The 19,766-nt window shown below is 42.7% G+C and overlaps 1 protein-coding gene and 1 long non-coding RNA gene across 5 annotated transcripts in view; one reads left to right on the forward strand and one right to left on the reverse strand.

The window, feature by feature from the left end:
- The window catches only part of BPNT1 (3'(2'), 5'-bisphosphate nucleotidase 1), a 28,324-nt gene extending 12,176 nt beyond the window's left edge, over positions 1-16,148 (reverse strand). For 2 of the 4 annotated variants that reach the window (XM_070055335.1, XM_008268413.4), the window contains exons 1-3: positions 15,384-15,753; positions 2,730-2,834; positions 1,984-2,091 (exon numbers count right to left, since the gene is read on the reverse strand). In XM_070055335.1, coding sequence (XP_069911436.1) covers positions 1,984-2,091; positions 2,730-2,789 — 168 coding nt within the window. In that variant the 5' untranslated portion in view covers positions 2,790-2,834; positions 15,384-15,753. Of the gene's footprint in view, positions 1-1,983; positions 2,092-2,729; positions 2,835-8,827; positions 8,956-15,383 lie in introns of all 4 variants that reach the window. The other 2 variants (XM_002717505.5, XM_008268412.4) reach the window with 2 other exon arrangements.
- LOC103350967 (uncharacterized) lies at positions 15,494-19,426 on the forward strand. Its single transcript, XR_007909630.2, has 2 exons — positions 15,494-15,654; positions 19,060-19,426. It is a non-coding gene; the product is annotated as an uncharacterized lncRNA (long non-coding RNA).
- The last annotated feature ends 340 nt before the right edge of the window (positions 19,427-19,766 follow it).

Genomic DNA, 19,766 nt, shown 5'->3' on the forward strand with positions numbered 1-19,766 from the left:
TTTTTAGTATATGTGCTGCTGAAGCGAGCACTTACCTTTTTTATTTTTTATTTCTTATTTTTATTTTAAAATTTATTTTATTTACCTGAAAGTCAGAGTTACACAGAGAGAGAACGAGAGGCAGAGAGAGAAGTCTTCCATCTGTTGGTTCATTCCCCAAATAGATGCAATGGCCAGAGCTGGACTAATCCGAAGCCAGGAGCCAGGAGCTTCTTCCTAGTCTCCCACACGGGTACAGGGGCCCAAGGCGTTGGGCCATCTACTGCTTTCCCAGGCCATAGCAGAAAGCTGAATTGGAAGTAGAGCAGCCAGGACTCGAACTGGCGCCCATATGGGATGCCAGCACTATAGGTGGTGGCTTTACCCGCTATGCCACAGCACTGCCCCCCCCCCCTTTTAAAGAATTATTTTATTTATTTGAAAGAGGCAGAGTGAGAGCGAGAGAGAGAGGTCTTCCATTCTGCTGGTTTAATCCCCCAATGGCCACAACAGCCAGAGTTGAGCTGATCCAGAGCCAGGTGCAGGGGCCCAAGGACTTGGACCATCCTCTACTGCTTTCCCAGGCTACAGCAGAGAGCTGTATCAGAAGTGGAGCAGCTGGGACTCAAACCGGTGCCCATATGAGATGCCAGCACTGCAGGGTGGGGCTTTAACCTTCTGTGACACAGCTCTGGTCCCAACATGCTTAACTTGATAAAAGTTTACTGTCACTTCTATACTAGGCACAAGGTCATGGACACTGAGCTCTAGATGATAGTATGGCAAAACTTTCAATGTGCCAGCAAAAATGTTTTGAACAATGTGTGGTTGGCACTCCTTTTTACCTATAAATGTTGATTTAAAAAATATACTCAGATTACCTTAAGGACATCGTTCATATAAGGTGACATCAAAAAGTAGAGGGAAAAATGGATTTAAAAGATCAGTTTATTTTGGTGTAAAATTTTTCTGAAATCCATGCAGTTTTTAAAATTTTATTTGAAAGGCAGAGAGAGAAAGACAGGTATCTTCCATCTATGGCATCATTCCCCAAATGCCAGGCTGGGCCAAGCTGAAGTCAGGAGCCCCAGATCTCAATTCAGGTCTCCCACATGGGTGGCACGCACTAAGTACTTGAGCCATCTAGTGCTGCCTTTCAGAGTACACATTAATAGGAAGCTGGAATCAGAAGTGGAGCCAGGACTTGACCCCATGGACTCCCATATGGGATGCAAGTGTCCCAATCTGTGTCTTAACGGCTGTGCCAATGCCTGCCTTATCCAGTTTTCATAATATGCATTTCCATGAACTTTCTGAAGCATCCTTATATAAGCCAAGAAAAAAGTGACAGTTGATAAACGGGCAGCAGATTAAGAAAGAAATTCCTTCTGCTTAGGACTTTTAACATGATTCAGTACAAGCTGCCATTTACCAATAAAACTGCAATGCTTGATGTGAATTTGTGAGTGACAGCCTATTTTTGATACAAGAAACCATGTCCCATTTTTTGTGTATCTTTTGTACCACAGAGCCAAGTGCTTGCTTATAGTAAGTATTCAATGAATATGTTTAAAATTATTTAAAATTAGGAAACTGAAGAAGTGGTGGTTATCTGAAGTGACAGATTTAACTTAAGCAACTGTAACCAGAAAGTGGCATGATTTTTACAGCCTTCTAATAATAAAAGGTAGCAAGCTGTTTCATCTTTTTCCAGCCTCAATTATCAATGTAATGTTTTACCACCAAATTTACTAAACAACAAATTAGACTTCCTCTCTATAAGTATTTTCAGTACTTTCAGAGTAGAAGGCAACCATCAAGATGTGAAACTGAACTATAAATCAACAGATCAGACATTCCATAGGGTTACTTGATACCTTCAGAGATTTCAAGCTTTTCAGTTGCCCTTATTTTACAAATACCAACTTGTCATCTTGCAGGGAAGTTTTATGTCCTCTACTATGGTAAGAAACACAGAGTATAAAGTATAAATACGGATCTTACATCTTCCTCTTTAATAGAACTGTACTGTGATGGACATGGTTGCTTCAGTATTTCCTCCCACTGCCCATCTTCAATCAGCTCTTGATCCACTTCCTCAGAGGGCAGATCCTAAAGCAGAGGTAATACTGACAGTTATTAAAATGCTTAGTATTTAGAGAGTACCATTTCTCTCAGTAGCAGAGGCATGGCATGAGAGCGTTTGCTAGCCCTTCCTGTTTATCTTACACTTACAACTTTTAAAGCAAACCTAATACAATTGCAAAAACAATCATTTTTTTAAAATGACTAACTGTTCTCAACTTCATTATCCTGAACAGGATTTAAAAAGTCTTTTTAAGTATTAGTATTTAAACAAGATGCTCTGACATCAGATACTTCTGCTCTCTTGTTCACATGAGATGTCAGTTCTTTCACTTTCAAGGCTACATGGTTTTAGATTAGCTTAATTAAAAACAAAACAAAACCCGTTTTAATCCAAAGTTCTAGAACTCCCACCATCTTAAAGTTTGTATGCCGAGGATGATAACAGTATCTTTTATAGCCAAGAATTGAAGCATCTGTCTCAGAAATGGAGCAAAATATTTTAAAATCAGTATTTCCTCCAAATCTAAGAAATGTAATGATTTTTATGTTAATACAAGACATAATGTTTAAATCGTAATAGTATATAAACCCTTATAGTGTTCATTATAAGCCTATATGGTAAACAGGGATTAAAGGAATATTCTGTTCCTGACAACTCTTACCTCCTCCCCTATAATTGTTAGTTTGGGGAATTTCCGTGCCAATGAAGAGCATATGCTCATCTGAACCAATCGGTCAGCTTTGGTCTGCAGGTCAGTCGCACAGGTCTGTAACAAAGAATGCCAATTTTAGCAGACTGATGTGAAGCTATGTTGTCCTCTGATTGACTCCTAATGTAAATGACCATCTATAGAATTTAGAATATAGTGTAAGTTTTTAAAGTTGCAGAATTTAACAATAAATGTATTATCTAGTTTCTTGCTGGGATTTGATTTTAGGATTAACAGTGATTAAAATTTGGAAAGAGCTTCTAAATTATTTAGAACATTTTCTATCCTGATTCAGAAATTTCTAAGATCTCTAGATAGCAACATTTTGTTTAAATAGGTTAAGAGAGAGGAAATTGGGGCTGGTGTTGTGACATAGTGGTAAAGCCACCACCTGCAACGCAGGGTTCCTGCCCTGTTGGTTCTACTTCAGTCCAGCTTCCTGCTAATGCTCTTGGGAAAGTAACAGAAGATGGCCCAAGTGCTTGGGCCCCTACACTCATATGGGAGATCTGGATGAAGCTACTGATTCCTGGCTTTGGCCTGGCCCAGCCCCAGCCATTGCAGCCACTTGGGAAGTGAACCAGCGACTGAAGATCGATCAATCCATCGATCTATCTTCTCTCTGTAACTATTTCAAATAAATAAAGAAATCTTTAAAAATAACAAGATAGAAATTTATAATTTTTAAGGCAAAGGAAATATTCCTTAAATGAATCCTCCTATATTTTCTCCTCACTAATCCTAATGTAAATAATTCAAGAGCTCCTCAAGATGATTCACCAGTTTATAGAAAGAATTTCTATTTCTTTTTTTTTAAAGATTTATTCTTTTTTTTTTTTTTTTGAAAGGCAGAATTACAGGGGAGGGGGGAGGTCTTTCATCTGCTGGTTCACTCCCCAAAAGGCCACAACAGCCAGAGCTGGGCAGATCCAAAGCCAGGAGCCTGGAGCTTCTTCGGGGTCTCTTATGTGGGTGCAGGGACCCAAGGATTTGGGCCATCTTCTGTTGCTTTCCCAAGCACTTAACAGGGAGCTGGATGGGAAGTGGAGCAGCACCCATACGATGCTGATGCTGGCACTGCAGGTGGTGCCTTTATCTGCTACGCCACAGAGCCAGCCCCAGAATTTCTATTTCTAAAATCTAAAAAATTTAAGAATGAACCACAGTAATATTTAATACATAGCTATCCTATGACACCATCAGTGAATCCATATACCAAATAGTCACACTAGTAAAAGACAGTGGAAAATTTTGTAATTAACAGCCATAATCTTGTTTATTTGCTTTCAGAGAAATTACACGTTACAATTTAAATATGCTTGCTTAGTGGATTTACAGATTATATTATCTTTAATAGAATTTCATGGCATATTGAAGTTTGATGATTATCTCAATGCAAACGATTATATTTTTAAAAGTTTTATTTATTTGAAAGGCAGAATGATAGAGAGACTCCCTAAATGCCCACAACAGCTAGAGCTACTAGGTTGGACCAGCCTAAAACCAAAAGCCAAGAACTACTTCTGGGCCTTCCACACATATGGCAAGAACACAGGCACTTCGGCCATCATGTGCTGCCTCCCTGGTGCATTAACAGGAAGCTGGACCCAAAGCACAAAGTAGCCATGACTTGAATCCAGGCACTCCTACATAGGATGTGGGTATCCTAAGCAGCAGCTTAACTCACTGAACTACTATAGCCACCCCCAATTCTTATTCTGACAGAATATTTTAAGGATTTTGTTCTCTCAAGTTTTGTGCCTGGCATACAGCAGGCATTCTATAAATATCTGCTGAATGAAACTACTAAAATTTTTGAGTTTGAAAATTATACATTAATGAAGTTTGCAAACCACTGCTGTAGAGAAAAAGGATACAGTGACAGCCATTTAAGTACATGCATGAGGAAAACTATTCTCTTTCTTCTCTATGATAAGTATCTTTTTCTCTTTCTAACAACATAGTTCCAGACCTCATCATTCTGGATACCCTGGGTGGCAATCTTATGTTGCACTGTTTCTTTTAAAATCTTACGCTGTACTGTGGCATAGCAGGTAAAGCTGCTGCCTACAGTGCTGGCATCCCATATGGGCACTGGTTTGAGTCCTGGCTGCTCCACTTCCCATCCAGCTCCCTGCCAATGTGCCTGGGAAAGCAACAGAAGTTGGACCAAGTCCTTGGGCCCCTGCACCTGTGTGAGAGACCTGGAAGAAGCTCCAGACTCCTGGCTTAGGATCAGCCTAGCTCTGGCTGTTGCAGCCATTTGGGGAGTGAACTAGCAGATAAACATCTTTCTCTGCCTCTGCCTCTCTTCAACTCTGCCTTACAAATAAACAGACCTTAAAAAAAAAAAAAAAAAAAGCATCAACAGGTAGATATAAAGTATTAGAAGTAAGTGCCAGCAGACTCATATAATGGCAGATGTTCTAAATAGCACTCTGGCCTCAGAATCAACCCTTAAGGCATTCGGATATGGCTGAAGAGCCCATGAGAGTATTTTAGGCATGGAAAGCCAAAACACTCTGGGGGAAAAAAAAAAAAAGGACCTAAATGAAAGATCTCTGTGAGTGAGATCCCAGTGGAAAGAACGGGGCCATCAAAGAAGGAGGTACCTTTCTCTGAAGGGAAGAGAGAACTTCCACTTTGACTATGACCCTGTTGGAATAAGATCGAAGTCGGTGAACCCAAAAGGCTTCCATAGCCTTGGCAACTCATGACTACAGCCTAGGGAGATTACTGACGCCATAAACAAGAGTGTCAAATTGTTAAGTCAACAATATGAGTCACTGTATACTTACTTCTCATGTGGGATCTGTCCTTAATGTGTTGTCCAATGTGAAGTAATGCTATAACTAGTACTGAAACAGTATTTTTACACTTTGTGTTTCTGTGTGGGTGCAAACTCATGAAATCTTTACTTAATATATACTGAATTGATCTTCTGTATATAAAGATAATTGAAAATGAATCTTGATGTGAATGGAATGGGAGAGGGAGCAAGAGATGGGAGGGGTGCGAGTGGGAGGGAAATTATGGGGCGGGGGAGCCAATGTAATCCATAAACTGTACTTTGGAAATTTATATTTACTAAATAAAAAAAAAAAGATTCAAGAAAGAAGTGCCTGCACAGTAGTACATAGGACAATGAAACTTTTTTCTAACTTGGACAATCTATTTCTCCTTAGCTAAAGGCTACAAAATTGTACATCTAATATAATCACAACATAAATTCACTTTAAACAAAGTGATGTGAAAGAAAAAAAATATGTAATGAAATGATCCGAATTACTGGTGATGATGGGATGATAGATGATTTTCATTTACTTTTTGCTATTTTCCATTGCCTATTTTTAAAAATAGAAAATATTTTATGAAAAAGAGATTAGCAGCCTTCTGAAAGCATCTGTACTAAACTGTGATATCATTAAACATGTATATGGTCAATTGAAACCTTTCTTGTTTTTTATAAATTTTAAAAAAATTATTTGGTATATGTATTTGGCACAGTGGTTAGGATGCTACTTGGGAAACTGGCATCACATCCCATACTGGAAAATCAGGTTTAAGTTCTAGGTCTACCATCATCTGGCCTTCTGCTGATGTATACCCTGGGAGGCAGTGTTTCAAAGCTCAGGTACTCAGGCCACACCACCACCTGACTAAGTTCCAGGCTCTGCCTTCAGTCTGTCCCAGCCCTGGGTGTTATAGGCATTTTGGGAAGTTCTTTCTCTGTCTTTATCTCTGTTTCAAATTTTAAAAAATTATTTATTGATTTTAAAGGCAGACAAATAGGGGGTAGGGAGCTTGTGAGAAAGGGGACAAGCTCCCATCAGCCCACCACAGCTGGGACAGGGCCAATGGAAGCTGGGATTCAGGAACTTAATCCAGGTCTCCCACATGGTGGCAGATACCCAGTAATTTATATCAGCACCCAGAGTTTCCCTTATTAGAAAGCTGGAGTCAGGAGAGGGAACATGTTTCTGAACTCAGATACTCCAATATGGGACACAGCCACCCTATCTGCTGTCTTAACTGTTAAGCTAAATGCCCACCCCATAACCTCTTTTACAAAAAGAATTGAACTGGATTTACCTTATATTACTTGACTGTGAATACAGGATATAATTTTATTCCTACTGGATTTGGCCCACTTTTCTCAGAGCTTACGACTATTTCTAACACTTACTCTTGTGACTCAGTGCATTATCTAGCACTCCCAGAAGACAGGACAGAGTCAGGAGCACAGTCCTGTGCCCTGCTAGCAACTGTCCTGTTCCATCCAGGCTGAAAAATGAATCATGAATTACAATTTTGGGGTAATGTTGTTCACCCAGCTATGAATACATCTAACAGTGCCTTGGGATAGAGGAATGGGAGAGATGTCATTTATACAACTATGAATAGCTTGATTTTTTTTTTTTTTTTAATTTAAGAGACACATAGAAAGAGATAGCTGCTATCTTCTGGTTCACTCCAAATATCCTCAGTGGCCATGGCTAAGCCAGGCTGAAGCTGGAAACCAGAGACTCAGTTCAGGTTTCCTATGCAGGTGGTAGGAACCCATTTATTTGAGCCATCACCACTACTTTCCAAGGTCTGCATTAGCAGGAAGGTAGAATCGGGAGCCAGAGCTGGGACTCAAACCCAGGTACTGACACATAACTTGCAGACATTTTACCTGCTAGGCTAAGAGTTGTTTGTTACTCACCTATGTGGCTCTAATTTTTCTAAGAGTAATAACATTAGATAGATGCCTAATTTATCATAAGCGAGGGACTTAGCTATGACTCTATCTCTATGACTATTAAAGTGTTAATGACAAATCATCTTCCATAATTTTCCCACTTGGACAAAAATATAATACAATCTTCCTTAAACATAATGCTAAAGACTTAAAGATTAAAAGTCAATATATAGAAATTTATATTTAAAGTTTATCATGTGAAATAACCAAATCTTACGGAAGAAATACTATTTTAAGCTGGAATACCTGCATGGTGTTATTTCTTTAAAGAATCAACCCTCAGGGCCAGTGTTGTGGTATAGCAGGAAAAGTCGCCACCTGCAATGCTGGTACCCATGAGTGCTGGTTAGAGTCTCAGCTGCTTCACTTCCAATCCAACTCCCTGCTGATGCACCTGGGAAAAGCTGCATACAATGGCCTAAGTGTCTGGGCCCCTGCCACCTACATGGGACACCCATCCTGGCTTCAGTCTGGCCCAGCTCTGGCTGTTGCAGCCATTTGGGGAGTGAACCAGCAGATGGAAGATCGATTCTCTCTCTCTCTTACTCTTTCAAAAGAAGAAAAAAAAATCAACTACCACCAAAAACTTTCTGGTAACATACCTAATTTTCAAATTACCATACTAAAAAGGAAAACTCTGAATTTTTCTTCCATGAGAAAAAAAATGTATTGCTTTGAATATAAGGAATACCTATTTAAATGCCAGATTTTACCAAACATGTTGCTTTTCCTAAGAATTGCAGGGTTTTACAGGATTACTCTTGGATTTGTCCTGGGACTGGATATTGGTGAGAAGACCTATTCAGGGACGTCTGCAGTGGCAGCATCCCACATGGACACCGGTTTGAGTCCCAGCTGCTCTACTTCAAATCCAGATCTCTGGTAATGTACGTGGAAAGCAGTGCAAGACGGCCCAAGTCCCTGGGCCCTGCCACCCACAGGGGAGACCCGGAAGAAGCTCCTGGCTCCTGGCTTCCACCTGGAACAGCCCTGGCCATTGCAGCCATGTGGAGAGTGAATCAGCAGACGGAAGATTTCTCTGTCTCTCCTTTAACTATGCCTTTCAAATAAATAAATGTTAAAAAAAAAAAAAAAAAAAAGACAACCTAGTCATATGAATAAAATCTAGAACACTTGATGTAATTCCCCAAGCAGAAATGGAATCCATTAAACCAAGGGTCTTACAGTATCAAAAGAAAGCCCTCAAGTGTGTTAACTGCTAGCCAATCCAAATAGTTACATCTTTAAATTAAACTTCAGTGAAGGAAAACACAGTAGGTATGAAATGAGATGTCACGTGTCATACCTTCTCCACAATTCCCAGGTCTCCTTCAGCAATAACATGTCTCACTATCATGCCTGCCTTTTGAGCAATGGAATAAGCTGAGGCTACCAACCGCATCAACACAGTGTGACTGGAAGCCATGATGAGCCCTAAAGGAAATTGAGAAAAATGTTTTGTTACACTTTCAAAGCCAAGTACTGGTTTAATTTACCTGAATTCAATTCCACACATACTTATTGTGTGATTCCTTGGGACTGACACAGGCTACTGAGCATGGGAGAATTTGAATTTTTTTTCTTTTTTTGTGGGGTGTTCAGTGTGCACATACCCTGAAAGCTACATCCAAAGAAACTGCTCCAGTGGCTGAAAATATAAGATGTAACATGTGCCTTTGAGGAACTACTATTTTGCTGGGTTGTGGGTAACATAATGTAACCTAATATCTACAATATGAAACTGGTAAGTGCCAAGAGGGGTATGAAAAGTGTAAGGGGGAAGTATATGTGGAGGTAACTAAATAGGGGAGGCACTGCATGGGTCTACAATGATTTCTGAAAATCAATAACTATTCCTCTAAAGATTGAATAAAATTTCATCAGCAGCCAAATAATAGAGAACAAGCAACATATAACTACAGTAAAGTAATGAGTGTTAAAGAAGTCCCTAGTTCCAGTACAATGGAAAATGCTGCCTTAAGGATCCAGTGCGTTCCTCTTTGAAAATCAAACACAGACCCTGCAATTTAAAGGCAGGAGCTAAGCCTAGTGGTCATGATGCCCACATTGCACCTCAGAGTCCCTGAGTTTGATTCCTGGCTCCAGCTCCTGACTCCAGCTTCCTGCTGTTGCAGATCCTGGGAGGCAGTGACGATGGATCAAGTAAATGGGTTCCTGCCCCCAACATAGGAAACGTGGATTCTATTCCTGGCTTGCTGCCAGGCCCGGTTGTTGTGGGCATCTGGGAAGTGAACCAGTGGATGAGAGCTCTTTCTATAGATCTTTCTCTTCTAAAATAAAAAAATCCTGCCGTTTTGGTGACTGTTTTGGATGCTGGAGTGCACCTCTCAGATTCCATTCAGGACTGAAGAACTGGCCTCCCAGCTGTGGAAACTGCTGCCTATGGATGGTCCTTAGCTGCCATCTTTCTTTGGGCAGCTATGTGCTAAGCAGAGTCACCTCACTTGAAACTTGTCAACAGAACGGTTTAAAGGCCACTCTGCACCCCAACTGAACTGCCTCCAGATTTCTGAGGGGCACCCCAGCTTCTGAGTACCCAGTGAGGGCAATGGGTACCTTACTTGAGAATACATTCCAGCCCAGCATCCTTCTACTTCTTCCCTGCTATGAGTGGTCCCAAGAGGCCGGCGCCACGGCTCAATAGGCTAATCCTCCACCTGCGGTGCTGGCACCCCCAGTTCTAGTCCCGGTTGGGGCGCCAGATTCTGCTCCTCTTCCAGGCCAGCTCTCTGCTGTGGCCCAGGAGTGCAGTGGAGGATGGCCCAAGTGCTTGGGCCCTGCACCTGCATGGGAGCCCAGAAGCACCTGGCTCCTGGCTTTGGATCAGCGCAGCATGCCGGCCGCAGCGGCCATTGGTGGGGGTGAACCAACGGAAAAAGGAAGACCCTTTTTCTCTGTCTCTCTCTCTCACTGTCTACTCTGCCAGTCAAAAAAAAAAAAAAAAAAAGTGATCCCAAGAACACTACCTAATAACCTTCATGTACTTGAATGTTTATGGGGGAGGAACCTAGGACAGAAACCCTTCCACCTCTAAAGCAGATCAAGCCAACACTATTTCCTTGCCATTAGGGAGTACACTATTTTATATATATATATATACACAAAAAAAATATGTTATATAAAGAGAAAGGACTTAAAAATCCTCAATTCAGAACAGTCATTTTCTACCACAAACTCTACTTAAGTATTAGATTTGAGGTATCTTTTAACTCCTTTTTTTCTATCACCTGTATTCTATTTACAGAATGATAAACAAAATTGAGATGATAAACTTAAGTGAAGTTTTCGAAACTTTTTAAAAAAGAAGAATTGAAATTGATGTAAGTAATGAGTGCCATACTATACCAATAGCTCTCTGGAATTACAATGAAAATAACATGGCTTATCTTATGTCATAATCAGGCTAGATTGGTTTTCTTAGCATATTTGGTATTACACGTTGACTATAACAGTTGTGATTACTACCAATTCAGGAAAACCTCAAATAGAAAGCGAGGAAGAATATTTAGCAAACACTTTGGAGGACTTAAACAACTCTTTTATATCTATGACCAGTCTTACATCTGATTTATTCTGTGCTGGAAAAGTGGCCTTCAAGCAACTAATGTATTCTACCCAGATGTCTTAACTCCTGAGAACGTTAGAACATGTGTTGCTTTGTTGTGGCTATCCCCATGTTATAGAAGACTTATGTGACAGGAAGATCATTTTTCTTCACTATATAGTATCGTTACAACTTTTCATAGATATCATTTACCTTTGAGCCTGCTTAAGCAATCATTTGAGCCTTGTCAGGCTTCATACATGTTTTCTCCTCTTCCTCTTATGTTTGCCAAGTCCATGGTATTTTCTTATTTCAAAGAAAACCTTTTAGTTTTTAACTGTGTACTGCTTCCCTCACAAAATGTATGCAGGGGCCAGCACTGTGCCATAGTGGGTTAAGCCACTGTGTATGATGCCAGCTTTTCATATCTGAGTACCGTTCAGGTCCCAGCTGCTCTGCTTCAGATTTAGCTTCCTGCTAATGTGCCTGGGAAAGTAGCAGCAGATGGCCCAAGCACCTGGGCTCCTGCCACCCACGTGGAAGACCTAGACAGAATTCTGGGGTCCTGGTTTAGCCCAGCCCTGGTTATAGCAGCCATTTGGGGAGTGAACCAGATTTTTTTTTCTTTTTTTGGAGTTTCTAGTTTATTTGAACTGGCTGTCAGCAGCCCCACCATGGAGCAGGAACCCAATAGTTGGGAGCCTGGGGCTGAAGAAGGGAGGTATGTCCAAGTGTGAGATACAAAAGGTACTCAGCTGAGCAGAAAGAGCAGCAATGGGCAGGAGAGGCCAGGCCTGATGGAGCACAGCCTCACTCATGGCCTCAGCGTAGAACCTCACCACCTCTCTTTCTCTCTCTGTTTCTGCCTCTCTCTATATATCACCCTGCCTTTCAAACAAATAAATCTTTTTTAAAAACAAAAATTAAAAAAAAAAGAATGAAAAAAATGAAGTTTGATATAAAGCTAACCGATTCATAAAGAGAGATTCCACAAATCACTTTTAGTTGGCAAATGAAGTATTTCAAGCATTTTTTTTTGAGGTCTAGAAATTAACTTTTATTTTAAATCTGTCAAGAACTCCTGGCATGTCTTAAGCTTATTATTATTACATCTGGCAAAACAAAGGAGCGAGGTCACTCTCTGCAACATAAATGAGAGAGCCTCAGCTGCTGACTCAGCATCGTGCAAGAGTCTTTGAAAGGACTTCAATTTCCAGAAAATGTTTAAAGCAGCAAAAGAAAAAACAAAAGTAACTGCAATTGCAGCTATTGCCAAGGCTGTGCTAATTATAAAATCTTCTTGATGTGTTTATATGCCAGATGGCATGTCAAGCATTCTTCTCTGATATACTTCTCTGGTCCAAAGTAATGAAATAGCATTATCCCTTAGCTCTAATAGTTTTCTTTTTAAAAAAAGAAATGGATACAATTTTTGGTTCTTAGTATAAAGAAATGCAGTAAACCATATTATTAAAACACAAGATCTATGAAAGAGGTTCCTGCTTGCCTTTTTAATTGTGCCCTCTCCAGGTGCTCATATGAGAATTACCTTTTGATGCTACAGGTGGACTAAGAACAATGCCCAAACTAGTTGAATGCAGGTTAACTTCCTTAAAGCGGTTCAAATTACACCCACTGTACTCCCTTCTCTACTAATTTTACACCTTGGTGCTAAAAACACTACCTTTTATGACCATGCCTTTCTGAAAGCTGAGTCAACGGCATAGTGGTTAAGGGCATGAGCTCTGAAAACAAATACCTGTGTTCAAATCCTGGCCCTAGCACACATTAGCTGCATGGTCTTGAGAAAGACACTGAAATTCTGTGCCTAAACCTAAAATGGAGACAACAGAGGTACCTACAATATAGTGGTGTTACAATTATTAAATGAGTAACACCTGTAAAGCATTTGCCTTTTTAAGCCTGAAATAATACTGACTAGCTAATAATACTACTATTAAATTATGTCCTAAGTTTTGACTATGAGGCAGTGATAAGGAGACAAAGTTCTTATAACTTTTGCAATAGCTTTTGACTTTCAGAATGCAATATGATAATCACCATGACCCTTAATCAGAGAATTTCTTTTTCACAACATTCTGGCCTTGGGTATAGAGTAGATATGAAAAAGGGTTGCATAACATCCAAAGTAATCAACCTAACACCCCCATCTATTTAAGAAATCTTTACAACTGCCAATGGGACTAGGTTAGAAGGATGAAAAATAACAGGAATCAAAGAACCAGTTTCTTATCATAGCCTGGGAGAGGTATCTTGAATTCAATTTAAAGATGGTGAGCATATGAGGATTGGGCTATAAAACTAACGTGTTTCTGATTAAAATACTAAAATTATTTATCTTTTTTAAATCTCTTTTTTATTTTGTATTTATTTTTTTGACAGGCAGAGTGGACAGTGAGAGAGACAGAGAGAAGGTCTTCCTTCCGTTGGTTCACCACCAAATGGCCACTGCGGCCGGCGGGCTGCGGCCGGCGAGCTGCGGCCGGCACACCGCCCTGATCTGAAGCCATGAGCCAGGTGCTTCTCCTGGTCTCCCATGCAGGTGCAGGGCCCAAACACTTGGGCCATCCTCCACTGCACTCCCGGGCCACAGCAGAGAGCTGGACTGGAAGAGGAACAACCGGGATTAGAACCCGGGGTGCCGGCGCCGCAGGTGGAGGACTAGCCTAGTGAGCCGTGGCGCTGGCCAAAATTATTTATCTTTAAGACCCTGGCCAAATGATGCTAAAGTTCATAATCCTCTGGAAAAAAAAATAAAAATAGGTGTATGACAGTAAATTCTGAAAACAATGAATAAATATACTTCTCCTATCAATTATCAAAACACATAAAATCGTAATTAAAACAGTTTAGCTAGAGACACTAATGAATTACACTAAAAAATTGACTCAAACACTAACTGATATTTCCAATCACAGAGGAAAATCAATTGCACATAATTTTGATAACTCTAAAAATGTTAAGTCCTTTTGCATTTTTTGTATCAAAATATATTCTAGGTCAATGCATGGTTTTTTTTAAAAAATGAACCCATAATGGTATGAGACTATAACATGAATGAAATGCCTTATTAGCCTGATAAATAATGGCAAATTTGCACAAAAATTAAAATTTCTACATAGCCACAATGCCATAAACAATTAGGTAATTACAAGATGATCTTTAAAAGTCTTGTATCATGAAGTAGACAAATGGGCTAGTCTGGAAAGGGCTCTCAGACATCAATGTGTGAAAGATGAATAATGCAAAAGAAAAATGAGCAAGGACAAGACCAAGCAATTTCTAGAAAAAGACAAACAATAATCATTAAAATGTATGACATGTTCCCATGTTCCGAAAAGGCAAATGAAAGCAAAGAGAAGTGATTGTTAATTTCTAAGACTGGCATAGATAAGAAAAAGGCTGCCCTGTTTGCAAAGAGGGTGGGGACCATGTTCCTGAGCACTGCTGATATGGAGAAGAGAGCAGTGAAACCTCTCAGGAGGGTTTTGAGAATCTCAGTAAAAGTAAAATGTTCTCTTAAAAAAAAAAACCTAGCAATTGTATTTCCAGGAAAGCCCAAAGAAATCATGAATGACTACAAATATGTGGAAATATCACCTGGAAGAACATCTGATAGTCTCATGAAAAGTACTTTTAGTTCTAAGACGATTTCTAAATTTGGGTGCCCGAACGAATTCAGTGTCTTGTTGTTGCCTTGTTGTTGCCGTAAAGTACAGCTACGAGACGACCCCAGAGCACGAAAAGCACAGACAATCCAGGAAAAATCAAGAGCCTTAGGCCGAGGGGGCTGGAGCGGTGGCCTAGCGGGTAAAGCCGCCGCCTGCAGTGCCAGCATCCCATATGGGTGCCGGTTCTAGTCCCGGCTGCTCCACTTCCGATCCGGCTCTCTACTGTGGCCTAGAAAAGCAATAGAAGATGGCCCGGGTCCTGGGGCCCCTGCACCCCCGTGAGAGATCCGGAAGAAGCTCCTGGTTCCTGGTTTCAGATCGGCACAGCTCTGACCGTTGCAGCCAATTGGGGAACTAGCGAAGACCTCTCCTCCCCCTGTATAACTGACTTTCATGTAAATAAATGAATCTTAAAAAAAAAAAAAAAAAAAAAAAAAAAACTAAGTCCAAAATCGGGACATTTGGAGGGGGCAATCCATTCACATAGTTGCGTGGGGTTTTTTTTTTTTCCTTATTTTTTTAAACCTAACTCTTGTTACCTGTGCACAGGGGTGGAATTAACAAATCAAGACACTACTCAGATCCGACAGGCAGGGGAGACTTACAGCGACAAACGAAGAGGCACCACGTTAGAAGACACCGCAGGGACAACGACAACTGCGTTAGGAAGCCAAAGGTCCCTCTCGGCGTCCACTACCGCAGGAGGTCATTTGGGGCTGGAGGGCAACCCTGCCGTAGCCACTGGGCATGCGGCGGATTCGGCGCAAGCGCACAGTGGCTGCTTCGATAGCCCGCCGGATGCGATCCGCAGGAGGGATCCTTGGCTCCGTGTTTTCCTCAAGCTCTCCGTAGGTGCTGGTCACCCGGCGTGCAGCGGTAGGCCGGTCTACTTTCAGAGACTGACGTTTGTTTTGGGTGTCTTCCTTTCCATTTTGCGCAGTTGACTCTTTTTTATTAAAAAAAAAAAAAAAAAAAGTGTTCGCTAGGTTAGCAGTAGGGCTCCGCGGCTGCGGCTACTTCACTTAGGGGTTCGTCCAGGGTCTCGGGGTGTCCACCGAGCCATCCGTCTCCACCTCCCCGGCCACAAATCAACTTTACGCAGAGTTCAGTGTGCTTACTCCCAGTCCCCTATGCTCTTCTAAACCTTCCATTGGCGGCCCTCTCTGCCGCAGCTCCAGCTCCGCGTCCTCACAGACCATGGCGAGGCCCCCAGCGAGTCGCCCTCCTCCTGCTGGCCGCTACCGGGGCCGTGACCCACCTCGGCCGGCGCGAGAGCGGGGCGTCTGCTGCGCCGGGTGCCCGCAGGTCGCCCAGGTCAACGAGCCGGGAGCGCAGCGCGCATTGAGCTTGGCGCTCGGCTAGTACAAGACGAGCAAAGATGCGGACCGGGAACCTCTCAAGGGGTGTGTGCCCACAGCCGCAGATCTTAGCTGGCGTGAACTTCTTCAGGGAGCGATACAGACGGAACCAGTTCACCAAGTCGCTTAGCAGCTTGTGCCACCTGCCCCTTTCATGATCAGCCAACCTGAAGAGTAAAGTGCTCTGCCCTTTGCAGATCTACAGCGTGCCCTGCGTGGGCACGGTCTCTATGGTGAATGGAATGCAGCTGTCAGAATGCGTTGGGGTCTGTGCCAGGCTAACCTTTACCCAGTCTTCCTCATATATCCTTGCCCCAGTGCTTAGATGGGTGCCCCTTAGCCCTGCTGGAAGTCTCGGGGTGCAGCACCTAAGGCAAGCACAGAACGCTTCCAAGGCAGTTCCTTTCTTTTCGTCGCTTGTCAAATACACAGCTATGAGGTACATAAGTGCTGCTCCTACGTCCATGAAAATAACAGGGCAAGCGTTTCAGTGCAACGGATTCAGCTGCTGCTCGGGACGTGAGCATCCTATATGAGAGGGAATGTCCAGGATCCAGCTTCCTGCTAATGCAGAAGGATATGAAACTGTAGGTCAAAGATCAAGTGCATTTTAAATGGTCATTGATTTTCCAAATTGCTGCTCAGAAAAACAATGTGTATTTCACAAAACTTCCAGCAGTCCACTTGCTCTGTCTCCCAAGCCCTGTTATCAAACTTCTTTATTCCACATCATAACTGCCTGCTTTCAAAACCCTAAAATTATGCATCCTGTCTTCATTTTCATTTTTTGTGTGCTTGAATTGCCTGTGCTTTTTTGTCTTTCTTTTCTGTTGGGTTGTTTGTAGTTATCTTTTTGATTTGTAGCCATTTTTTTTTTTATTTTTTATTTTTGACAGGCAGAGTGGACAGTGAGAGAGAGAGACAGAGAGAGAAAGGTCTTCCTTTGCCGCTGGTTCACCCTCCAATGGCCGCCGCTGCAGCCGGCGCACCGCGCTGATCCTGGCAGGAGCCAGGAGCCAGGTGCTTTTCCTGGTCTCCCATGGGGTGCAGGGCCCAAGCACCTGGGCCATCCTCCACTGCACTCCCTGGCCATAGCAGAGAGCTGGCCTGGAAGAGGGGCAACCGGGACAGAATCCGGCGCCCCAACCGGGACTAGAACCCGGTGTGCCGGCGCCGCAAGGTGGAGGATTAGCCTATTGAGCCACGGCGCCGGCTCTGTAGCCATTTTTTTTTAAGAATTATTTTATTTATTTGAAAGAGTTACAGAGAGAGGTAGTGCAAGGTGTCCGGCGCATAACAAATCTTCCCAGGCAGACGAATCAATTAATTCACAGGCTTTTATTGGGGTTCCGCCCCCCGGGCGAGGTTCCACAGTCCCAACAGAGAAACAGAGTGGGGGCCAGGGAAGTTGCCTGAGAGATTGGGAGAGCTCCTTTTATAGATTCAGGGCATGGGAGTTAAAAGTTGAGGCGGGTCCAGTCCTCATTGGTTGACCTTTAGGCACCCTCAGGGACCTTGACAAGGACCCCCCCCCCCCGGAAGTACAGGTAGGAACCTTCCATTCCCGGAAGTATAGGCCTTCCTTCCGTGTAGATCCCAAAGCTACCAGGTAGAGCTCGAGAGAGAGAGGTCTTCCATTCCGCTGGTTCACTCTCCAAATGACCGCAATGGACATAGCTGAGCTGATCCAAAATCAGGAGCCTGGAGCTTCTTCCAGGTCTCCATGTGGGTGCAGAGGCCCAAGGATTTGGGCCATCTTCTACTGCCTTCACAGGCCATAGCAGAGCTGGATCAGAAGAGGAGCAGTCAGGACTTGAACGGTGCCCCTATGGGATGCCGGCGCTGCAGGCTGGGGCTTTAACCCACTGTGCCACAGCGCCGACCCCTGTAGCCATACTTTATATATGTTGTTTTTTATATGTTTTAAATATTTTCTATAGTTTAGGGAAGGCAATATAGTGTGGTGACTATGCACATAAGCACTGTAGCTTAATTGCTTGGATATTGATTCTAGCTTTGCTTCTTCCAATTGTATGATCTTGCAAGTTACTTAACTCTGCAGTGCCTCAGTTTTCTTATCTGGAAAATGAGAATACTCATAGCGTTGTTAGGTAGGAAGCTAGAAATTAGCCTGTGTGTGTGAGAGGGGCCTGAGGAAACCAGCATCTGCACTTCAAAGTCCTGCCTAGACCCTGATAACCTTCCAGGTGGTCCCAGCCTTTCCCCCACCAAGGAAAGCTCCCAGGAGAAATCTCTCCTCAGGACTTGATAACATGGGGCAATGTAACTTTCCCAGATGCCCTAAGGGGAAGCCCCTCTGCCCAGAGCCAGCAAACCTGGGGAAGAATTTCCTAATTTACACTCAGCAAACCCTTTGTCCTAGAGGAGGAGGAGGGGAAGGAGAAACCTGAACCCTTTCTCCCTTCTGAGCCTGCTATTTAACCATGTAACCTCACTTTCCCCCAGTCTGAGAGACTGGGCACACTCTCTGTCCCTTCCATTCTGATGGATGCCCTGTCCCCCATAAAACCTTGCTACTTTGCTCCCTGTCTCATGCCTGGATTCCTTCTTCTTTCAGTGAAAGAAATGTACAGAAAAGTGAGGACTTTATTTAGGAGAGAAAGAAGTCTAGAAGCACAAGTTGGGTCCATACCAGGCAGAGAGCAGGCTGGGAGCCCCGTGGAGCAAGGCATTTGATTAGGAGCAGCCACAGATAGGCAGAGGCAGAGAGGCTGCGAATAACAAGGGAGGGGCCCACTGTGCTCCAGGCCTTTTATTCACTTCCAAAGGGGCATGGTTACATAGTCTGATTGGCAGGTGGGCATACTGGTGAGATCATGAAAGGCGGCATGGGGGATGGCGTGGTCTCCAGCTTACGAATCTAATCAATTTAATCCTATCTGCCTGCCTCTATCAATTGGAGGCTACTGCAGGAACACGGAGTGGCTGAAGAAGTGTGTGGAGGACAACCTGGTGAGGTCGAGAAGGAGGCCCACACTGAGGAAAAGCTCAAGCTGGAGATTGTGTAGGTCCAGAGCAAGGGCCAAGCAGAGGCCTTGGCCTTCCAGGGAAGCCTGAGGAAGACGTAGATGCAGATCCAGTCTCTGAAGATGACCTTGAAGCAGAAGGTGACGCAGAATGACAAACTGACTGGAATCCATGATGACCTCATCTCCAAGACTGACAAGAACTGACAGCCGGCTCTCCTGAGCCTTCTCTCGCTACCTGCTTTTTAAGCTAGAGTCTTGTTAAAAGACTAAATAAAATTTCCCTTAGGTTGAAAAGAAAAAGCTTTCTCTATTTTTTTCCTTCTATTTTGTCAAAAATATGGCACTTTTAATTTTTTTATTTATGTAAACATCTATTCTGAATATTGTGTTTTACAATCAGGATGGCCATTCCCAAAAGGTATTTTTTACAATGAAGTAGTAACAGTTTTGAAGTGTTAAGAAGTGGGCAACCAGCCACAGCAGACTCCATCAGAAACAAGAGAAGTTGCCACATGTATACTGTTTTATAGGAGTAGGCTACGAAGGTGCTTAGGGAATCTTTAGTTAATTAAAATTATGGGCAGCCACTGGTTTGAACTCAGCTCTTGCACTAAGCCCAAGAACCAACCCCAATGGAGAC

The sequence above is a fragment of the Oryctolagus cuniculus genome, chromosome 13 (assembly GCF_964237555.1).
Source record: "Oryctolagus cuniculus chromosome 13, mOryCun1.1, whole genome shotgun sequence".
Classification (NCBI taxonomy): domain Eukaryota; kingdom Metazoa; phylum Chordata; class Mammalia; order Lagomorpha; family Leporidae; genus Oryctolagus; species Oryctolagus cuniculus.